This window comes from Mus caroli, unplaced genomic scaffold (assembly GCF_978045245.1).
Source record: "Mus caroli unplaced genomic scaffold, Mus_caroli_1 scaffold_11, whole genome shotgun sequence".
NCBI lineage: Eukaryota > Metazoa > Chordata > Mammalia > Rodentia > Muridae > Mus > Mus caroli.
Genome location: NW_028227266.1, coordinates 29,014,826 through 29,033,932, shown reverse-complemented (window position 1 = coordinate 29,033,932; position 19,107 = coordinate 29,014,826). Strand labels below are relative to the sequence as shown.

General features: G+C 43.1%; 1 protein-coding gene across 1 annotated transcript in view; it reads left to right on the top strand.

Annotated features, from left to right (window-relative positions):
* Barx2 (BARX homeobox 2) overlaps nt 1-19,107 on the top strand; it is a 66,936-nt gene that overhangs the window by 36,206 nt on the left and 11,623 nt on the right. The window contains exon 2 of the mRNA XM_021173165.2: nt 17,137-17,449. Coding sequence (XP_021028824.1) covers nt 17,137-17,449 — 313 coding nt within the window. The remainder of the gene's footprint in view (nt 1-17,136; nt 17,450-19,107) is intronic.

Sequence of the window (19,107 nt, the reverse complement as noted above, 5' to 3'; positions counted from 1 at the left end):
GTAGATATATATTTCAAAAAGCTAAAAGAAGAATCTCCAATATTTTTACCATAAGGAAACAATAAATGTTTGAGGAGATAAGACAGGTTTACTCTGATCTGAGTATTACACAATGTATGTGTAATATATTTATACACGCAGGGAATCATAAAATGGTATGTACATAAATATGGATGGTTTTATGTGTCTGTTAAATTAATTTTAAAAGAGCTTCCTTTTCAGAATGATCTCTTCCCCTCCACTTTTTCTTTGAGCCTCTTCACCAGAAGAAAAAAAATAGTGTTACAATTCTATGCTGAGTCTTCTCCTGAAGTCCTGGATGTCCCTGGGTATTTGCAAAGTTAGTTGTGACTTCAGCCTCAGGAATGGTGCTATTTCTATGTCTTTTTGTTGGGTCTGACATGGGCTGGGTTTTATGTTCCATCTTAGGCTCCTCATGTCCATCCCAGAAAGACTCACCTAGTTTCAGAGGTGGGGATTATAAATCTGCTCCACTGTCTACCTTTGTCTCTCACAGGAAAGATTCGTTGGGTGAGTGGGTTCTTTCCACATAAGCTCTGGAAATACTGGGCCTTCACACCTAATCTTCAGATAGTTGCATAGCTGGGACTGGATCTTAGGATACGTCTGAATGGAACTTTTTCAGCCTCTGTATTCTGACCCTTGAGACCCATGATTGCATCTTACAGCATTTGGTATTTCTGAACCTGGGTCTTTTTCACCCACAGGTGACATTTGGGGTGGATATCAAGAGAGTAGGGTATGGTTTGGGATGGAAGTGGGATAGTTAAGAAAGAGGAGCGATACTCCCATGGTGAGGAGGAGGAGGAGGAGGAGGAGGAGGAGGAGGAGGAGGAGGAGGAGGAGGATCAGGACCTGAGTATGGAGACATTAACAAGGCGACTGGCTCTTCCGATAGAAACTTTCTCAGCAGTTCTTGGCAGTGACTTAGCTTCGCATCTCTGGCGGATTCCCTTTGTCTGTGATGCCCCAAGGATGTTCAAACCAAGAATTGCATAGCGCCTCATCGGTTCAGAATGTTAAGAAATCGTGTGGTCTCTCAACACTTGGGGCTGCTTGTTTCCCTTTTGAACTCTGACCAGATCTAAGTCCAAACCAGTGAGTGGGTGGGCCAACAAGTTGACAGTGGCAGTTTCTGTTTAATTACCATGTTGGCAAGTCCAACCTTTACTAACTTCATTATAGGCATAAAAATGTAAGAGACCAACTGGTTCTTCCTCTCCTCAGGGATGGGCAGTATCTACCTGGATTTCGGTGCGATATACTCCATCTGCTATTTGAGATCATTTGTTGGAGACCTTTGGAATACCCTCAGAGAGCATCTATCCTGTTTGCTTTCATCTTAGGGGGTGCTGTGGTACGCTTGCCTCTGCCAGCCCTTCAGCGAGTCATGGGATGTAAAATATGGGCAAAGTTCAATGAAAGGGAAATCCCGCTCTGCCCCAACTCCCTCTCATCTCTGCTTCCCAGGACAGAGAAGGACACCCCTTGGGATAACTTTCCATTCCTGCTCTTAGATGTGCAATGACAGAAGGCAGGCTCTGTCCTCAAAGGCCCAGTGAGTGTGGATGAAAAACCTGAAAATGGTGGCTTGGTTTAAGGGTGTACAACCTGTAGTGCCTGCACTTAAACTCTCTCCTGTTGGGGCTCAGGAAAGAGGTTTTTTTTCCCTTTAAAAATCCTCTTCTCTATGCTCATTGCAATTGCAGAAATGAGTGTATTCTTGTCGGGATGAGTCTATGTATTCGTTATGTTTGGTAGGAATCAGGTTCTCTGATGCCAACAGCAGGAAGGGTGGTTCTTGGGGAGAACTGTGCTTATACACAGGTCCCTGACGGATGATAGCAATGATTTACATTGGTGGTGCTCTTTCCTGTGTGGATTTTTCTTAATCAAATTTACCCCCTTAACTGTAACACAGATACAATAGTACCTCTGAAGTAAATTTACCAAATTATCATCTGAATAGTGTTCTTTTTATGACAGAATTCAGAACTTTATTCTAACACACATTTTTACTAAGAAGACAGAAGACATCCAAAATTTTATATATATATATATATATATATATATATATATATATATATATAATGTAGAATAATTATATAATATATTTATTTATATTATATCCATATATTTAAATCAAAACAGTCTCTTGTTTAGACAGGCTGGGCTTAAATTTGTGATACTCTGCCTCAGATTCCTGAGTGCTGGATTGTGGGTATATATTATGTATGTCTAGCTAAAACACATGCTCTGAAATTGTCGTGGCAAAATTTTTCACTGTGATTTATTTATTTCTTTTTAAAGATTTGTTTTTAATTGTATGTGTATGGGTGTTTTGTCTGTGCATGTTTGTGCATCATGTGTATGCCTGGGGCCCATAGACTCCTGAAGAGGGTATCAGATCCCCTGGAACTGATACAGATGGTTGTAACTACCACGTGGGTGCTTGGAATCCAACCCAGGTCCTTTGGGAGAACAGCCAGTGCTCTTAACTGCTGAGGCATCTCTCCAGCCCCACTGTTTATTAATCTTACTCCTTTTCTGTTGGGAAAACAATTTTTGAGCCTACAATCCCAAGTCAGGCTTGGAGATTACACTCTTTTTGGCTCTAGTCTGTGAACTAGCCTTTCTGAAGCCCTTAGTGGATCATTACTGGTTTAAGAAGTAGATCTGACTTATTAAAGGAAACCTCAAGCAACACACATTCTCACATGGTCAGCGGGCAAATACCTCAGCGGAAATGAGAACGTATCAGAGTATTTGGCTGCAAATCTGAGTTTATCACCCATATGTGTGTCTCTGGATTTGGAAGTGTGGTGGGGGGGTCATTATTTCTGTGTTAGCTGGATTTCAGAATGTCATATTACTCCAACCCAAGCTGTTTCATCAGAAACACAGCTATCTGTCCTATTTTTACCCGAATTGGAACCTGAGTGCCATAGCTCTCCTGAACAGGGAAGAACTTCTCTACTTTGGGCCCCTTTATCTTTTAGAAACCCATACATGTTTGTTAGCTATGACACCCTAGCACACAAGCTTCTGATAAATAGACTACCTGAAGCAGAATAAGGGGCTGCAGTACTTAGTGCTTGGTGGCCCTTGTCTGCAAAAGCAATCTGGTGAGAAGACCAGAGGTCTGAGCTCTGGTCCCCACGTTCAGACATGGGCTGTCTATAAGGCTCTGTTCAGGGCTTGCTGCCTTATCCATCAAAGGATGGTTTAGGAAACAATAACCTCATGCTTTGTTTCCAGTGTGTCATTAGGTATAAATCACAGAGTCCCAAAGTCTTAATTGTGCAAGTCGAGAATTATGCAGATAGAGTCATTTGCCTCTAGTAGCTAATCAGGATCACCTATGGGGATATCAGATAAGTAAATAGCTTATCACCTACTTCCTGTGAACCAAGTAGATCTGGAAAAGTTGATTTGCGTGTATTAATATTCATGCTCTTTGGTTGTCTAACAGCTAGTGTTTGTTTGGTTGATATTCTATGAGAAGTCTAACATAAAAGCAGATACATTTATAAAGCAAAGACTTCAAATCAGACTGAGAAATATAGAAAGACTATTGTTTCTCAGCATGGCCTACTGATAAAACTATCACATTTTGGTACGAAAAAGGCCAAAAAATTATCTACCTCCCTATTTACAGATGAAGACAATTCAGAGAAAGATAAAATTCAGAGAAAGAGAAGGCTGAAAAAACTGAATAGAGTTGCTACAGGCAGAGATGAATCTTAACATACAAAATTTGGTTCAGTGTAGGGTAAACCCAAAGCCATTTTGTGGAAGGGAGTGGCTGTATTTGGTCTTGTTTGGATACCATGCTCTGCACAACTGCTGTTCATGCTGATGTAACAATATATTGTTATTGTCTTAGCATGATGTACACTGTCAAGAGTAGGCCTCAAACATGAGGAAGTATTGCTATGTGACACACATTTCTCACAGTTGGGGTGCCCCTTGCTTAAGTAAGAGAGAAAGGGAGAGGACAATTTCATGCTCTTTAATAAGATCCTGTCAGATGGGTCTGGAGAGATGGCTCCATGGTTAAGAGTGCTGTGGTTCACACAGAGGATCCAAGTTCAGTTCCCAGCATGCACACTGGACAGCTAACAAGTTCCCATAACTCTAGCTGCAGGGGATCCTATACCCTCTACTGAGTGCTGTGGTCGCCCACATATGTGTGCATACATGTAAATAAAAGTTAAAATAAATTTTAAAAAGATACTGCCATTACACAGGACTCCCTTTTCTTCCTCCTCTCACACTTGAGGTGTTTTGCAACTTTTTTTTTTTTTTTTTTTGGTCTTGACCACAGTATCTGCTTAACTTTTAACATGGCACATGAGAGGAACCCTACCCACAGAAATCATAGGACTGGGTGTAGGACATCAAAATATCCAGATGGAAATGTCATAGTGCCACTTGTCACAACCAAGGGGACTGTTATGACCTTAACTATCTTTTTGGACTCTTACCAAACAAGAGAGCAACCTGGCTTAGTGACTTTGCCTTCATGACCCAAAGTACTTCCCCTTGCCCTCGCTCTGAGGAACCAATTTCAGCATGAGACATCCTTTGGACCATGCTTCAGTAAGACATAAACACCCTTTCTCTTGTTTTCTCTATGTGCATTTATTTTCCCTTTGAAGTTTCTTAATGGCATTTGGCAAAGTTTTATGTTTTTATGTGAGCATAACTTAAATTTCTACTTGTTCCTTCTTAGCTATTTGCTATTTGTGATGACATCTCAGACAGCTGTACCTTTCAAACCTCAATTAGATCTGTTCTTGAGGGAGAATCTGCCCCCTGTCCTCCTGTGTTTGCGTGGGTCGTTCTCCAGCATGCTTTGATGCTGACGAACTATAGGCTTTCTTCTAGAAACCGTACAGGTGCTGCCCCCGCAGACCCCAGACCCTAACTAGAAACCAGGGAACAGGAGACATGGAAGAGGGACTAGAGTACAAAAAAGCAGGATTACTTCCTAGTGAATACAGGCATCTGGGCAATAGGAACTTCATCTGGGCCTGCCTGCTAATGGGTGTTTGAAAAAAAATGAGAACCTTTTTGGAATAATTCTTCATTGAATTTTATTTATCAATTATTCATTGATGCTTATTATCCAATGTCCTATGGCATACTTGCAGAAAAGTGTTATCGCCATTTAAAACAGAGAAAATAGAAGCTGTGAAGTTGGATTTGACTAAAGCCACAGAACTTAGTGGGTTAGAATGATTTTCTCTGGTCTAAATCTCTTGATTCTGGTAAAATATGTTCAGTGGAGGTCCAGGTTCTACGAAGATAGTCTTTTTGATCTTGTCTTCTGATAAAAAATTGGCAAGTTGCTGAGAAGCAGATGGGTAAATAAATTACCTTGTAATTTAAGGTTTGAATTAAGTAAGGGTGAATAAGGACGTGAACAAAAGGTGTGAGTACATGAAGGGAGGAGCGGTTAACTCTGTCTTTGTAATAAACAACAGCTGTTCTGGGCAGCGCTCTGTCAATGCTGGCTTGTGAGGAGAGGATGGGAGCAGGTGTGGCTGGCTGTATGGAAGACTGTAGGACGGCTGGGAGGGAGAAGAAAGACCAGGCTGTTTCCAGGGTGTTCTTGGCAGAGGGAGCTGAGGACTGTTGAAGGTGGGGTGGGACAATCTGCATTTTAGCAGCCTAGAAAGGTCCAGAAATCTATCCTCTTGGCTATCTTGATTGATCTCAGCTCAGCCCGATATTCTGTGGGTATCTACAGATCTGGTAATATTGCAGGTCGAATTGACAAGACTGAGCTTGTGTGCATAACGAATCTGGTGGTGATGCAACCAGCCTCCCGGGGTTGCTCTGTGTCTGTGCTCACCTCCCTGGCTTCCTTCAGTTTCCCACATCTCCTTGACATCTCCTCCCCACCCCACCTCCTGCCTTTTGTTGGGAACCTTTATGAACCTTCTTCAGTTCGCTTGTTTGCCCACTTGCTTTACGTCCACATAGATGATTATTCTAGAGTCTACGTCATGGCTGTTTCATGTGGATCTTTTAAAATAAATGTCTTCCGTGTTTCAAACTCATCTACACTCACCTCACTAAATGCCAGCACCACCCCCCCTTTTAATGAGGGAGTCAACAGGTAAGACATTTTGTTGGCTTTTGAGTTGACTTCTCAACAAAGCTTCTCTTCTTTAGCCACATAAAGTTGTGACCTGGGAAATGACCTATTTCATTCACTGTGCCCTGCAGGAAAATCCAATCCTGTTGGAGCCTTAAAGGGCCAACCAGAGCCTCCTCAGGTTCTTTTTCCTCCTTATGTCACTTCATTCAAAGTTGACAGCCGCTGGACTTTACATCCAGTCCTTGCTTATCCTTAGTTCACTCTGCACAAAGTAATTTAAACCACCCTGTAACTGTTTTCCTGAACTTCATAAAAATTGACTTTGGTTTTGTCTGTTGTGCCCTGAAATTTATCTTTCCTTTTCCATTGTCCTGACAAGGGCTATGTGTTGAGATGTTCAAGCTGATTGATGAAGTGTGTGTGTGTATATATGCATGCATGCATGCTGTGTGTGTGTGCACTCTCTGTGTGTACCTGTGCTGTGTGTGTGCAAATATGTACGAGAGTGGATGTGTGTACATGTGAGTGTGTGTATGTATGTGTATGCATGTGAGGTGTGTGCACATATGCTCTGTGTGTGTGTGAGATATGCAGGGGATGAAATCCAGGACTTCTTGCACACTAAGCAGGTATTTTTGCTGTTGAGTTACATCGCTAGATTTGTTTTTTTTTCCCTTACAGATTAGTAAAATCATATGTTCCTGGATTCTGGAGGGTTTAAGAGAATTTCTGGCCAGTTTACATTGATTTTTTTTCCTCTGTGGTTGTAGTCAGTCCCACAACATGGCTGCAAGGGCCTTTGAAGTCTTTTGTGATGCAAAGAGAAACTGGCTGTCTCTGGGTTGCTGATTTTTGCATTGTATATGACTGCACAGAGGTCATGGGGATGTGCATGTTGTTTGCATGTAGGTTTGCTTTTTCGTTTCTTGTTTTTGATAACTGGAGGTTTGAACCCAGGACCTCATGTGTACTAAGCAAGTGCTCTACCACTGAGCTATCTCCACATCTCTCCATGACAGTTAACAGCTATGTTTCAATACTTCCCAGAATAGTCAGGCCTTAAACCTGCAATCCTTCTGTCTCAGTCTCCTGACTAGCTGGGACTACAGGCCTATAACACCAAGCCAAATTTAAGCCTGCTCGCTCAATAAATACATACATACATACATACATACATACATACATACAAAACAAAAAACCAACCAAACAAAAAAACCCCAACCCCTCTCCCCTTCAGTGTGGCTCAATCACAAGTATCTAAGTAGAGGGATGAAACAAAGTGGGCTAAGAGCAACTCAGTACCCATGAGTGCTTCTGGTACTTGTGGGTGCTTCTTATACCCATGGGTGCTTCCCATATTTTAATTCATTTAACTCTTACAGTCACACAGGGGAAGAACTATTATTTATTTGACTTTATAGATGATGATATTACAAAAGGCATATTTAGCATCTATCTGTTACAGATCACTCTGAGTCAGAGGGGGAGCCCCAACCCCCATCTCCCTTTGCCTCCAAATTTACTGGCTAGTTGAGAGAAATGAAAGCCGCTTGTAATTATTTGTTGTGAGTGATTATATGAACTCCCTTCCCTTTCAGGGAACTCAGAAGGGGAACTCAGCTATTGCTTCCCACATGTTCCACCAAGTCACTTTCAGGCTGCCTGAATACATCTGTCTCCTTGTGTTTGTGTGTGCTACTTGGGTCGCTCTGAAGCATTCTACACATATATAGGTCACACATTCCTGGACCATAAATGAGTCAATCAGCAACTTAGAGATTCTTACTCATTCTGACCTTTGGCCCTTGCTTGTGTCAGCCAGAAATGTGGGTGTGGAGAGGCAGTTTGGGAACTGGTACGCTGAAGAAATGAAGAAAAGCCCACAGGAGATTTGTAGAAGCAGGTACTGTTGTCTGAGGTTTCTGCCCTGGAGTTCAAGTACAGCCATGGCTGCAGGTAAGATGTGACAGCAATTGGCAGCACTGGATGGTGTCCATGCTTGACCCTGGCATGTGAGCTCATGTACAGTGTGGAATCTTAGAGTACTGACGTCTTTCAGTAATCAAGGGCATAGGTTCTAGGTCACCCTGCTCTGGTGGATATGCAAACACATGGATGAACAGATTCTCCATATAAAATGGCATACTTTCTCCTTGATAGTTGAAGCCAACATCAACTCAATCTATGAACTGCTGGAGCATGTAAAGGTGCTGTTCCTACAGATCCAAAGTTGTAGGATCTCCATGACACAGGAAAACAGCAGGATATCTGAGAGGAGCCCCATAAGGATCCAGCATTGACATCGTGGCAGAAGTCAGAGGCCTCGAAGCAGACCAATGAGCGATTGCAATGAGTATTTGCAAGGAAAGCTGTTTGGAGACTAGGGGACATACTGTGTGACACACTGTGACATGTGTAGCGTCCATAGTGAGATTTTTGTTTATTTGTTCCTTTTTTATTTTAGTTTTTTGTTTTCTTTTGGGGAGGGGAGGTGACAAGGGCAGGGGCAGATATGAAGGCACAGGGAGATGAATGGGGTTGGGGTGAATTCACAAAGAATCAATAAAATGTAAAAAAAAATATTTCCAACTCCATATTGAACCCAAGAATCCATGAATCTAGAGTTCTGACTCCTCTTTTTAACTCATCCCCTCAAACTCTGGGGACATTTTGTGGTGGGAGTCAACCACTCAAGTTTTAGAATCCAAGGGCAGAGTCTCTGAAAGACCAAACATTTGTCAAGGGAAGCCTTTCTAGATATAGGATACACAGTCAATGTGCTATTCATCCTATGCGAAACCCGTATAAGCTGAAGAAAAACAACCATTAGAAAACGCACCCAGTGTAGTCACGCTTACACTCCATTTGTCAACTAAAAACGTGTTTGTTTAATTAGGGTGACTGGTTTATTACAGTGGCCACTCCCTCCTGGGCAGATAACTGCCTGAGTTTTACAAGTACAAGTGAATGATCCAGGCTGGGTCAGCAGCTGCCTTTAGTCAACATTCTTAGTGATAATTTCTAAGAATTATGCATTAATTTGTAAATACCCCCGATTTTTAAATAACTTGTAGGCATATGACTAATCCATTTCGGTGCTTTGATGGGAATATGAAATGTTTACGCAACTGGTTGGTGAAAGTAAAGCTCTGAGCAGAGCTATTTTGATGAAAATCAGGGCGTATAAGAAAAGACAGAAGCAGCTGACTTGAGCATATTTTGTCTCAGTTTTCTGTGCGTGTTGGGAGACTCAGGGTTTCGCTGCACATATATTACCTCTTAGCCCAGCCATGTTTCTAACCTTAAAGATACACATCAAATACCCAGGTCTCTAAGTCTCACTGCAACTGTATTTACCTTGGTGGTCGTCTTCCATTTGTGTATGTCCCCAACGTAGACGTGCTCTCAGGTGGTACCCGGATGTAATTTTTGTCACTGAATTTGCATTAGAATATTCAGTTAAGATTCATCATACGGTAGACTGTGGTGGTTCTGATGTGCCATAAAAATGTCCCACCAGAGGGTTGGAGGGAAGGAGGAATGAAGAGAGAGAGAGAGAGTTGGGGAGGGAAGGGTAGATAGATATATAGATAGATAGACAGAGCATTTAAAATGTTTCACTGGGTTTAGTCTTCATTAAGCAAAGTGCACAAATCTCCGTAAACCATTGGGTAAGATCATCAGAAGAGTTCTTTTTCCCTAGATTAATCTATGAGGTTAGCACAATTTTTACCAAGGTATCAGTTGTATTTACTTCTTCATTTTTGTTTGTATGGTGGGGTGTGTTGTTTCTTAAAACAGGCCAACAAATTGATTATAAAGTTCAATTAGACAAATGTCAGGAAATTTTGTGAAAAGAAAAGGCGGGTCTTGTTCTATTTGATAACAACAGGTCTTAAAGGATCCATAGTTGTTAAAGTAGATTTATTGTCTCTTTCTATAGTCTTCACTGGCCCAGGACTTGATATGTAGAAGAGACTGGCCTTGAACCCATAGAGATCAATCTGCCTCTGTTTCTGGAATGCTGGGAGTGTGCCACCACATCTAGAAATAGTTAAAGTGAAATGAACCTAGTAGAGCAGACTTCAGAAGCAGGCAGGCATACATGAACTATTAACCAACCACCTCCAGGGCCCTTTGTAGCCCACTGTATGTGTAGAATTACAGTCAAAGACAATAGAAATCTTTTTTGTTTTGTTTTGTTTCGTTTCGTTTTGTTTTGGCTTGTCATTGAGCCAGACATAGTGTAGTCTCAGTGCTTGGAAGGTTAAAGCAGGAGGACCTTAGGTTTGTAGCTAACGTAGGCTACATAGCAAGAGACCTTGTCTTAAAAAAAATGTCTTGGATGGGAAGATCTTATCCAAACTTTCCATGGAGTAATGTAATATAATATAATATAATATAATATAATATAATATAATATAATATAATATACCTTTTAGTCAACATCCTTCCAGAATTACTCTTTTTATAGCTTCTATTCTCATCAAAGTTACAGACTCCCAACCCTCTAAAGCACGTCCCCCAGTCTTATCCCATCATAGCCTTCCCTTCTTTCCTCTCTCATCTTGTATTCTGTGTGTGACCCCTCTGTAGAGGTCACCTTGGGAAGGGTAATTTCTTTCCCAGTCTGCCCGCTTTTCTAGGAAGTAAGTCTCAGGCTGCTGGGGGTGGGAATTCCCTTGTAGGCTCCCAGAATTCTGATGAACAAAGGTTCCCCACTTCTCTCTTTGGCGATTTACTAAATCTTAAACCTGGCATTTAAAACTATCATCGAATAGCCCATATGATGGAGTTAGAATTGTTGGTTATGCACTTAGACAAAAAAATAAACTGACACCTCTCTGAAAAGCCTGGCTTTTCAGAGTGACTAGACTTGGTGCACATTGTGTTTGCATGTGCACAAGAGCACTTCTGCATTTATCTTAGGGACTTGGTGTTAAAAAACAGTGAAGAGGTGTCTCCTGCCTCATATACTCCTGAATCGCTTTGCATTTCTTTTTAAAAATATGTGTGCTCATTTGGTAATAAAAACAAAATGCTTAAGATACTTATAACAGCCAGGTAGGGTGGTTCACTCCCATAATCCCAAGCCTTGGGAGGTGGAGGCGGGGGGGGGGGGGGGGTGAGAAGTTCAAGGTCATCTTCAGCTACACAGAGAGTCTGACACTTGCCTGGGAGATAAGAGGCCCTATCTTCAAACAAACAAACAAACAAACCAGAAACCCAACTCTACAACAACCAAATAAACAAACGTTTATATTTTTGGTTTTGAGACTAGCCTTTAACAGCTGAGCCATCTCTCCAGCCCAAATGAAAACTTATTATGAGATAGGCCTGTAAGTTAGTGACAGAGTGCTTGCCTCGTACATTAGGCCCCTGACTCAATTTCCCAGAGCCTGGGGTAGGAAGAACCTATGTACAGGTCTGTGATACTTGAGAATATAAAAATATGGAAGTGAAAGTGGCCTAAAAGAAAACCAAAACAAAAACTCAACCTGTTTTCCATTTCTTTTAATTTTTTTTCTTTACATTCAGTAAAATTTCATTTGTTATATATAAGGGTGTGAGTCTTTTGTTTGTTTGTTTGTTTTGGTTTTTCGAGACAGGGTTTCTCTGTAGCCCTGACTGTCCTGGAACTCACTCTGTAGACCAGGCTGGCTTCGAACTCAGAATCCGCCTGCCTCTGTCTCTCAAGTGCTAGGATTAAAGGTGTACGCCACCATGGACTGGCTAAGGATGTGAGTCTTAATAAAAATGAAAAGCTGCATAATGACTGTTGGATTTGGGGTACAGAACAGTCTCAGTCCCCTTCAGTTCCCTGGAGCTGTGTTCTCTCCATAGTCAGCTTCACCCAGTGCCCACTCTCTGGCAGTGTCTTCTCCACCTGTAGTTATGTCTCCTCTAGGATGTCAGGAAAGTGACGTCACCAGGCAGCATTCCGTTTGACTAAGAACAATGCACTTGAGGTTTCCCTGTGCTGTGTGCATCAGAACTCTTCTCTTTTGATTTCTGAGAGTGTGGAGTATTCACCGTAAACACTACGTCCTTTGTCCCTCTGTAGCTAAGGGATGCGTGGATTGTTTCCAGTTACTAAGAAGCTACCCTAAGCATTGGCTTGTAGGTTTGTGTGCTCTTCTCTCTTGGATCAACACCTAGGAACTTGCTTTGCTGGGTCATACAGTGTCTATATATTTAACTTTATGAGAAACTGCCAGTCTTATTCCAATGAAGACAAGCGTAAGAATTCCAGCCCCTCCTCTTCCCTGCCAGCTTACAAAGCACTGTGGATATTCCTATCCCTGTATGGTGGAATCCCAGGTCTTATTTTTTTAATCTTCACAGGGACTAATCCATTATTTTAATCATCTTTGATGATGTCTTGATGAAGTTTTTTTATATAAAATTTCAATTCTTCGTCTTTAAAAAATGTATGAGAAGATGTCACTATCTAGCCCAGACTGGCCTCCAAGTAGCCACCCTCTGGCCTCGACCTCCCCAGTGTTGGGATTACAGATATGTACCACACTCCTTGCCTACTTTTGATCATTTTTATAAATTTTAAAGTTGAAATCTTTAGTATTCTCTACATACAAATCATTTATCCATTGTTAGATGTGAATCCCCCTCCCAGTCTATAGCATGGCCTTTCCCACAACAGTGTGGAATGTTTATACATCATTATACTTCCTAGTCTGCTCACTCCTCCATTGCCCTCCCCCTGACCCCATTGTCTCCCCTTCCCATCCCCTTTGCCTCCCCTCCCCCTCCCTTTTGCCTCCCCTCCCCCATTCCTTTTGTACCCCATGCCCCATTCCCTTTGCCTCCCTTTTCCCATCTCCTCCCCATCCCCCTTGCCTCCCCCAACCCCCTTGTCTTCCCTCCCTCAACCCACTTGCCTCCCCTCCCCCTCCCCTTTGCCTCCCCTCCCCCATTCCTCTTGCCTTCCCTTCCTCAACCCCCTTGCCTCCCCTCCCCCATTTCATTTGTACCATCCCTTGGTATATGTCCCACTCACCATCTCCCAATCCCTTAAGATCTCTTGTGTCACTTTTTTCCTCTCTCTCCTTCCATCTCCTCCGTGCACAGGAGCACACACTTGAGCATGCTCACAGGCACATGCACACAGGTGTATGTACACAAATATAAATCTAGATTCCACATATGAAAAGACATGCTCTATATGAAAGATTTAAGCTTGACAAGGATCATCTTTTCTTTCTTTTTTCTTTTTTCCATTTTAAAACTGCATTGTATTTTTGGTGCTGCTACTAAGAATTCTCAGCCTAAACAAAGCCACGAGACTCTATGAGTTTACATTGGGATCTATGATCTATTTCAAGAAAACTTTTAAGTAAGCATAGTTCTTTTAAAAAAATTAACCTAAGACTTTCCAGTTTTCTCTTTCACTTGTATAAAGCCCTCTCATTTCTCCACATTTAGTGACATTTATTCTGAAGGAAAGAATGTGTCTTAACCTAGAATATAAACTCAAATATCTTCCAGCATAAAGAGAAGGAGTTCTGCAGACCCTGGCTGTGATGAAAAGAGTCCCCTTTACCTAAGAGAGCACCCACAGTTTGCTTTCCAACAATATCTCAAAACTAAACATAGTTTACCCATCAGTTTCCTTTGCCCGGCTTTTTAGAAGCTCAAAAAAGACTGAAAAAAAATCAGAACTTTGGAATGAGAATGGAACTTAAGGCTCATTTAGCTAAATTCTTCCTTTTCCAACTTACAAAAATAACACAAGCATGTGGCAGACTGCACAGAGCACAGAAGTATTGTCTTAGGTACTGGAGCTCCAGGGGATGCTGACTTCTATTTCTTTGTCCTTTCCTTGCTGTCTGGGGCTGGCATCTCTCCCTCCTCATGACCTCACATGTTGGTATGCCCCAGGCTCAGTCCTTCCATCTTTTCTCTCTTCCACTCACTCGCTGGGTGACCTCATTCAGCTCATAGCTTAAAATGCCACATACACTGGATGAGTCAAAGCTCCTCCAGTCTCTTGCTCCCCTGAACCTCAGTCTAGGTTACTGAGCTGCCACCTCAACACATCAGAGATGTCTAACAGCTATTTGTCTACCACAGCAGTCTTGGTTTTTCCCACTCACCCTTGCTCTGGAACTGTCTATCAGTCCTTTTCGCCTTATCAATGAAATATACCCAGAATATGATAGCACCGAGGTCACAGATGTTGTCTCTAGGGCCTGGAGTTTGGCCTCTACTCCTCACTGGCTTTGTACTCTCCCCACCTGATTCTGAGGCTGTTCTCCACCGTGGCCATAAAAATAATAGAAGACAAAGCATTTTACATGCCCACCATCAACATGTGCCAAGTCGCTGACAGAAATTCCAAGATGAGTTCGACCGTCGATGTGCACAGAAATTTGTGCGTCACCACACCCACTGCGGTCTTGTTCACAGTAGTGGAAAGGGGACACAATCTACATACTTATTAACACGGCAATGAGCTGGGTTATATCTGCAGTGTGGTCATTAATAACTAGATCTTGCCCCTGACCAGCAGAATCTCATAGATGGCTTTTCATCATTTGAATGACATCTCTTTACGACCTGACCCCAGCAGGTCTCTCTGAACATTTCTGCCCTTCTCACCTCAGGCATTTACTAGTCTTTGAGTCAAAGCTTGTTGCCCTGAAAGGGATTGCACATGCTGGCTCTGGGCCTCCAGTTGCTCAGCAGCCCTGCGTTTTTTTGAGACTAGCACACTGAGATTCACTTATCCTCTGAAAGACCACCTTTCCTCAGAGGTCTCCCCACACCTGCTCTACCTTCTCTCTTTGCCCTAGCTTTCTCTGGAGAGCTCACCACTGCCTGTCACTATATGACTTACCTCCTCTACTGAAACATGAGCGTCAATGAAGGTCGAACTTGCTTGTAACCCAAGCTTCCAGAGCACGTGGCCCGTAGTCCGTGCTCAGAGATCAACACCAGTAGATCCATTTCTATTCTGTTTTACTTCTGCCTTTCCCTAGAGGTTGTTATTTTTCTTCGTGAAGTAAATAGTGTTTTGGATTTCTAAAAAAAAAAAAAAAAGCATTTGTAAACATGGTCACACAGCTTTTCTGACTACACAAGTCTCATACTGTGTTTTTCTCACTATATATTTGGATAGTTAGTTGATCCATTCATCTGTGTATTTATCAGATTATATCGCTAGACCACACTGCAGATATAGCTCATTGCTGTGTTAATAAGTATGTAGATTGTGTCCCCTTTCCACTACTGTGAACAAGACCGCAGTGGGTGTCGTGACACACAAATCTCTCTGCACATGGACGGTAGAACTCATCTTGGAATTTCTGTCAGCGACTTGGCACGTGTTGACGATGGGCATGTAAAATGCTTTTTCTTCTATTTTTTAAAAATCTTTTTATATTGCCAGCAACAGTAGATGAGTTCCTATCTCCCCCCACATCTTTGCCAGAACAACATATACAGGAGGATGTGACAGGCGCTGGGAACCAAACTCAGGCCCCCCAAAAGAGCAGAAGTGCGCTTAACCCCTGAGCCATTGGACCAGTCCAGATTATTATTTTTTTTCTTAAAATGAATACACAACACAAACCCTCAAGTGTTAGAGTTGGCTTTAGGTTTCCTAGAAGTTGTTGCACTCGGTGACTTATTATTTCTTAACAACTTTGTGGTTTCTACTGGGCCTCGCTAGAGTGTTCTCAAAGAACAGGAACAGTTATCTGTTTTAATGACTCGGCCTGGCATCCAGAACACAGGCACAGGAATGAATACAAAGAGCAATGCCAAGCCAGATGAGAGTTGGGTTCACAAGCAGCACCTGGGGGCTTCTATGATGTAGTTGGTTTCAGCCCAGGACGAGTGTGAATGTTGGTTGGCTCTTGCTTGCTCTGCCTTTGTGGCTGCTGGCAGGCCATGCAATGAGGTTCAAAGGGCAGCCCCCAGCGTTCTCTGGTTTCATCAGCTGTCGAATGTGGGCCGAGAGGTACTTTGCTGTAGCATCAGTATGTCAGAATTTGAAGAGTTCTGAGAAGTTAGCTAGTCTTATTATCTAGATGAAAAAACTGAGACCAGAGAGACAGAGACACTTTAAACCTCAACCTATAAACAGTAACAGACAGTGGTCTTTTAAAATGTGCACTTATAGACTTGGATTGTTAGCTGCAAAAGCACTTTTGCTTTAACACTCCTAAGAAGCAGAGTAAAAACCATTTATATGTTCCTGAACCCGGTGCACCCTACAAACTGCCCATGGCAGACATTATTAATCAACCTCAGAAAGCTCCAACCCAGCCTGAGAACCCTCTTTAAACAGTGCTTCTGGCAGGTAACTAGTCATAATTGAGCCAGGTTTTTATGTGAATTAAACATCTGTTTGTCCTTCCCTCGTAAACGTGTGACTCATGACCCAGTGCTAAGAGCCCTGGACGTTAAGCCAGAAGATTGTGGTTTTGACCCCTCAATTTGCTTTTCCTGGTTATGTTGTATTAGGCAAGTCATTTAACTTTCCTGGGACTAGCTTCTCTGAAATGAGGGAGTCAACTGGGATAATCATTAAGCATCCTCCTTCTCTGAACATCCTGATGAGTTAAGGCATAGAGATGTTGAGTCTGTGATTTTCATAGTTATAAGAAGGAAATTTGCATGTTACAGATCTGTTATTGGAATTCAGATGTTCATGGTTCTAGCCTTTCTTGACTGCTGTTCACTGAATCCAGAATTTAGGCATTCACAGTGGTAAGGGGAGTTACTTAAATGGGGAGACTTACAAGAAGCCATTTCGGCTAAGTGGGGTACAAATGGCCTCATGCCCAAGCTGGAGCTAGGCTTCGTGTAACCAGCTCACCCTGCAGTTCAGGATCCTGAGTCACTTTTTCTGGATTTTGTTTGCTCCTTCTGATGTGCAAGAGGCCCTGCATTCATTCCCGTCTTAGCAAGGGGTTCTCTTTGGGCTCCTGTCCCTGGTCTCTCCGGACCGTGCAGTGACTTGACTCTTGTTTGCTTCCCAGGCTCCCCTTCCCTACGGGCATATCCTCTCCTGTCTGTGATCACCCGGCAGCCCACGGTCATCTCCCACCTGGTTCCCACTGGCTCGGGACTCACCCCAGTGTTAACTCGCCATCCAGTCGCCGCCGCGGAGGCTGCAGCTGCTGCTGCTGAGACTCCTGGTGGTGAGGCATTAGCCAGCAGCGAGTCAGAGACAGAACAACCCACGCCCAGGCAGAAGAAACCACGCAGAAGTCGCACCATCTTCACCGAGCTGCAGCTCATGGGCCTAGAGAAGAAATTCCAGAAGCAGAAGTATTTGTCTACCCCAGACAGGTGAGCACCGTAGCGCTCTCTGTAGGCACCACCGTGAGAAGAGTTCTGTGCTCTATGGGCTGTGGATTCGCAAAGAGCACGTGCAGTGCTGGGTTACACTCTGGTCCAGATTTTATTCCTTTGCTGAAGTCCTGTCAACTTTGTGTTAGAAGAGGAAGCCCACCTGAATCTATCCCATCAGTCCATAGTGCCTGAATGGATGCTCTCTCCTCCATCTCGTCTGTGTTTCTGATAAACCTCTTCCGGAATACCAAGCAAAGGCAACTCACATTCTCTGTCTGGAAGCAGGCTTGGTTCTTAAAGCCCCAGTCATTTAGCATAGCACGCAGTGGGTCTAGACCTGTGGTTTTAGCCTTTCCTTGTCCTGTTGAATACCTGGCTGACTTGTATGGTGGCCTGGCTCTGGCCAGAAAGGCCTGGATTGATCTAGGTCAGGAGGTTTCTGAGACCTTAGTGAATTTGACCAGGATTAAAGCAGAGCCACTTGGCAGAGATCACTTAAAAACTGGAGGGAAGTCTCCTCTTTAACCCTTTGTAATTCATGGTTGGAGTGATTGTTTCTCTAGAGGTCCTCTGTCTTTAATTTAGTGTCTTAATTACAAAATAGGTCTGTTCCTTTATCTTACCCTGAGGGTGGCTGAGCCCAGAGATGAGCCTACTTATTGGAAAACTTTTCCAGATCTTTACAATTATTATTGTTATTATTATTGCTAAGTGCTTTGTCCTGATTAGGTTGACCCCAGTCCTATGAAAGGGAACAGTAAACACCTGCAATTGAATGGCTGAAGCTATTTAGTAGTCGCTTAGGAAACAAACAGGAAGTGAAAGCACAATCTCCACGGTTCCTCTTCCTCCTCTCAGGGAGAACTTGTCTAGCTGCTCCACAAGTCAGCTGCTTGCTGAGGACCTCTCGGGTGCTCCAAAGTGACAGGGTGACAGAGAATACTCTGTAGTAAAACAGAGCCCTGCTTTAAAGGACATCATGGGTGTGGGGGTAGGGAGAGTGAGCCAGCAGTGGTGCCATCATGTTGCCATAGAAACGGAAAGACATTGCTGAGCATGGCAGGAAAGCCTTTAAGAAGACTTTTGCTTCCGGAAGAGAGAGCATACTACATAGAGGGGACATCCCTGAAAGGCACAGACTCTTGTCTCACTTGTTGATGGAACTACACGTATGGCTATTTCTACTTAGGGTGTGGATGGGGGTGGGAAGAACCTTACATGCCTGACTGAGGACCAGGGTCTTGCTGCCGAGGCAGTCACTGGTCCATAAGATCCATTTTGGAATCACAGCTTCAGTAGCACTGCAACTGATGGATTATAGGCAAGTGAAGCCAGCCATGGAAGAATCTAGGGTTGGCTGTGGGGAATAGAGAGGCGAGCAGGGATGTTCTAAAATGGAAATGGAATAGGAAGAACCGACCCTGGATGAGGAAGAAGGGCAAGAGTTGAGTGTCCGGAGGTTCCTGAATGAGTCAGGCCCTTAGGGAACAAGGATGCTCTTCATGGAAGCTGAACGGCTGGAGACAGGCTGGGATGGACGAGGCAGAGTGAGCGTTGCTTCAAACATTCACACTGTGGTTCCATTTGGGCAGATGGGTCTGTGAGTTGGGAATTAATACATGTGATCCACAGGTTGCAGGTAACTAAGTTTCATG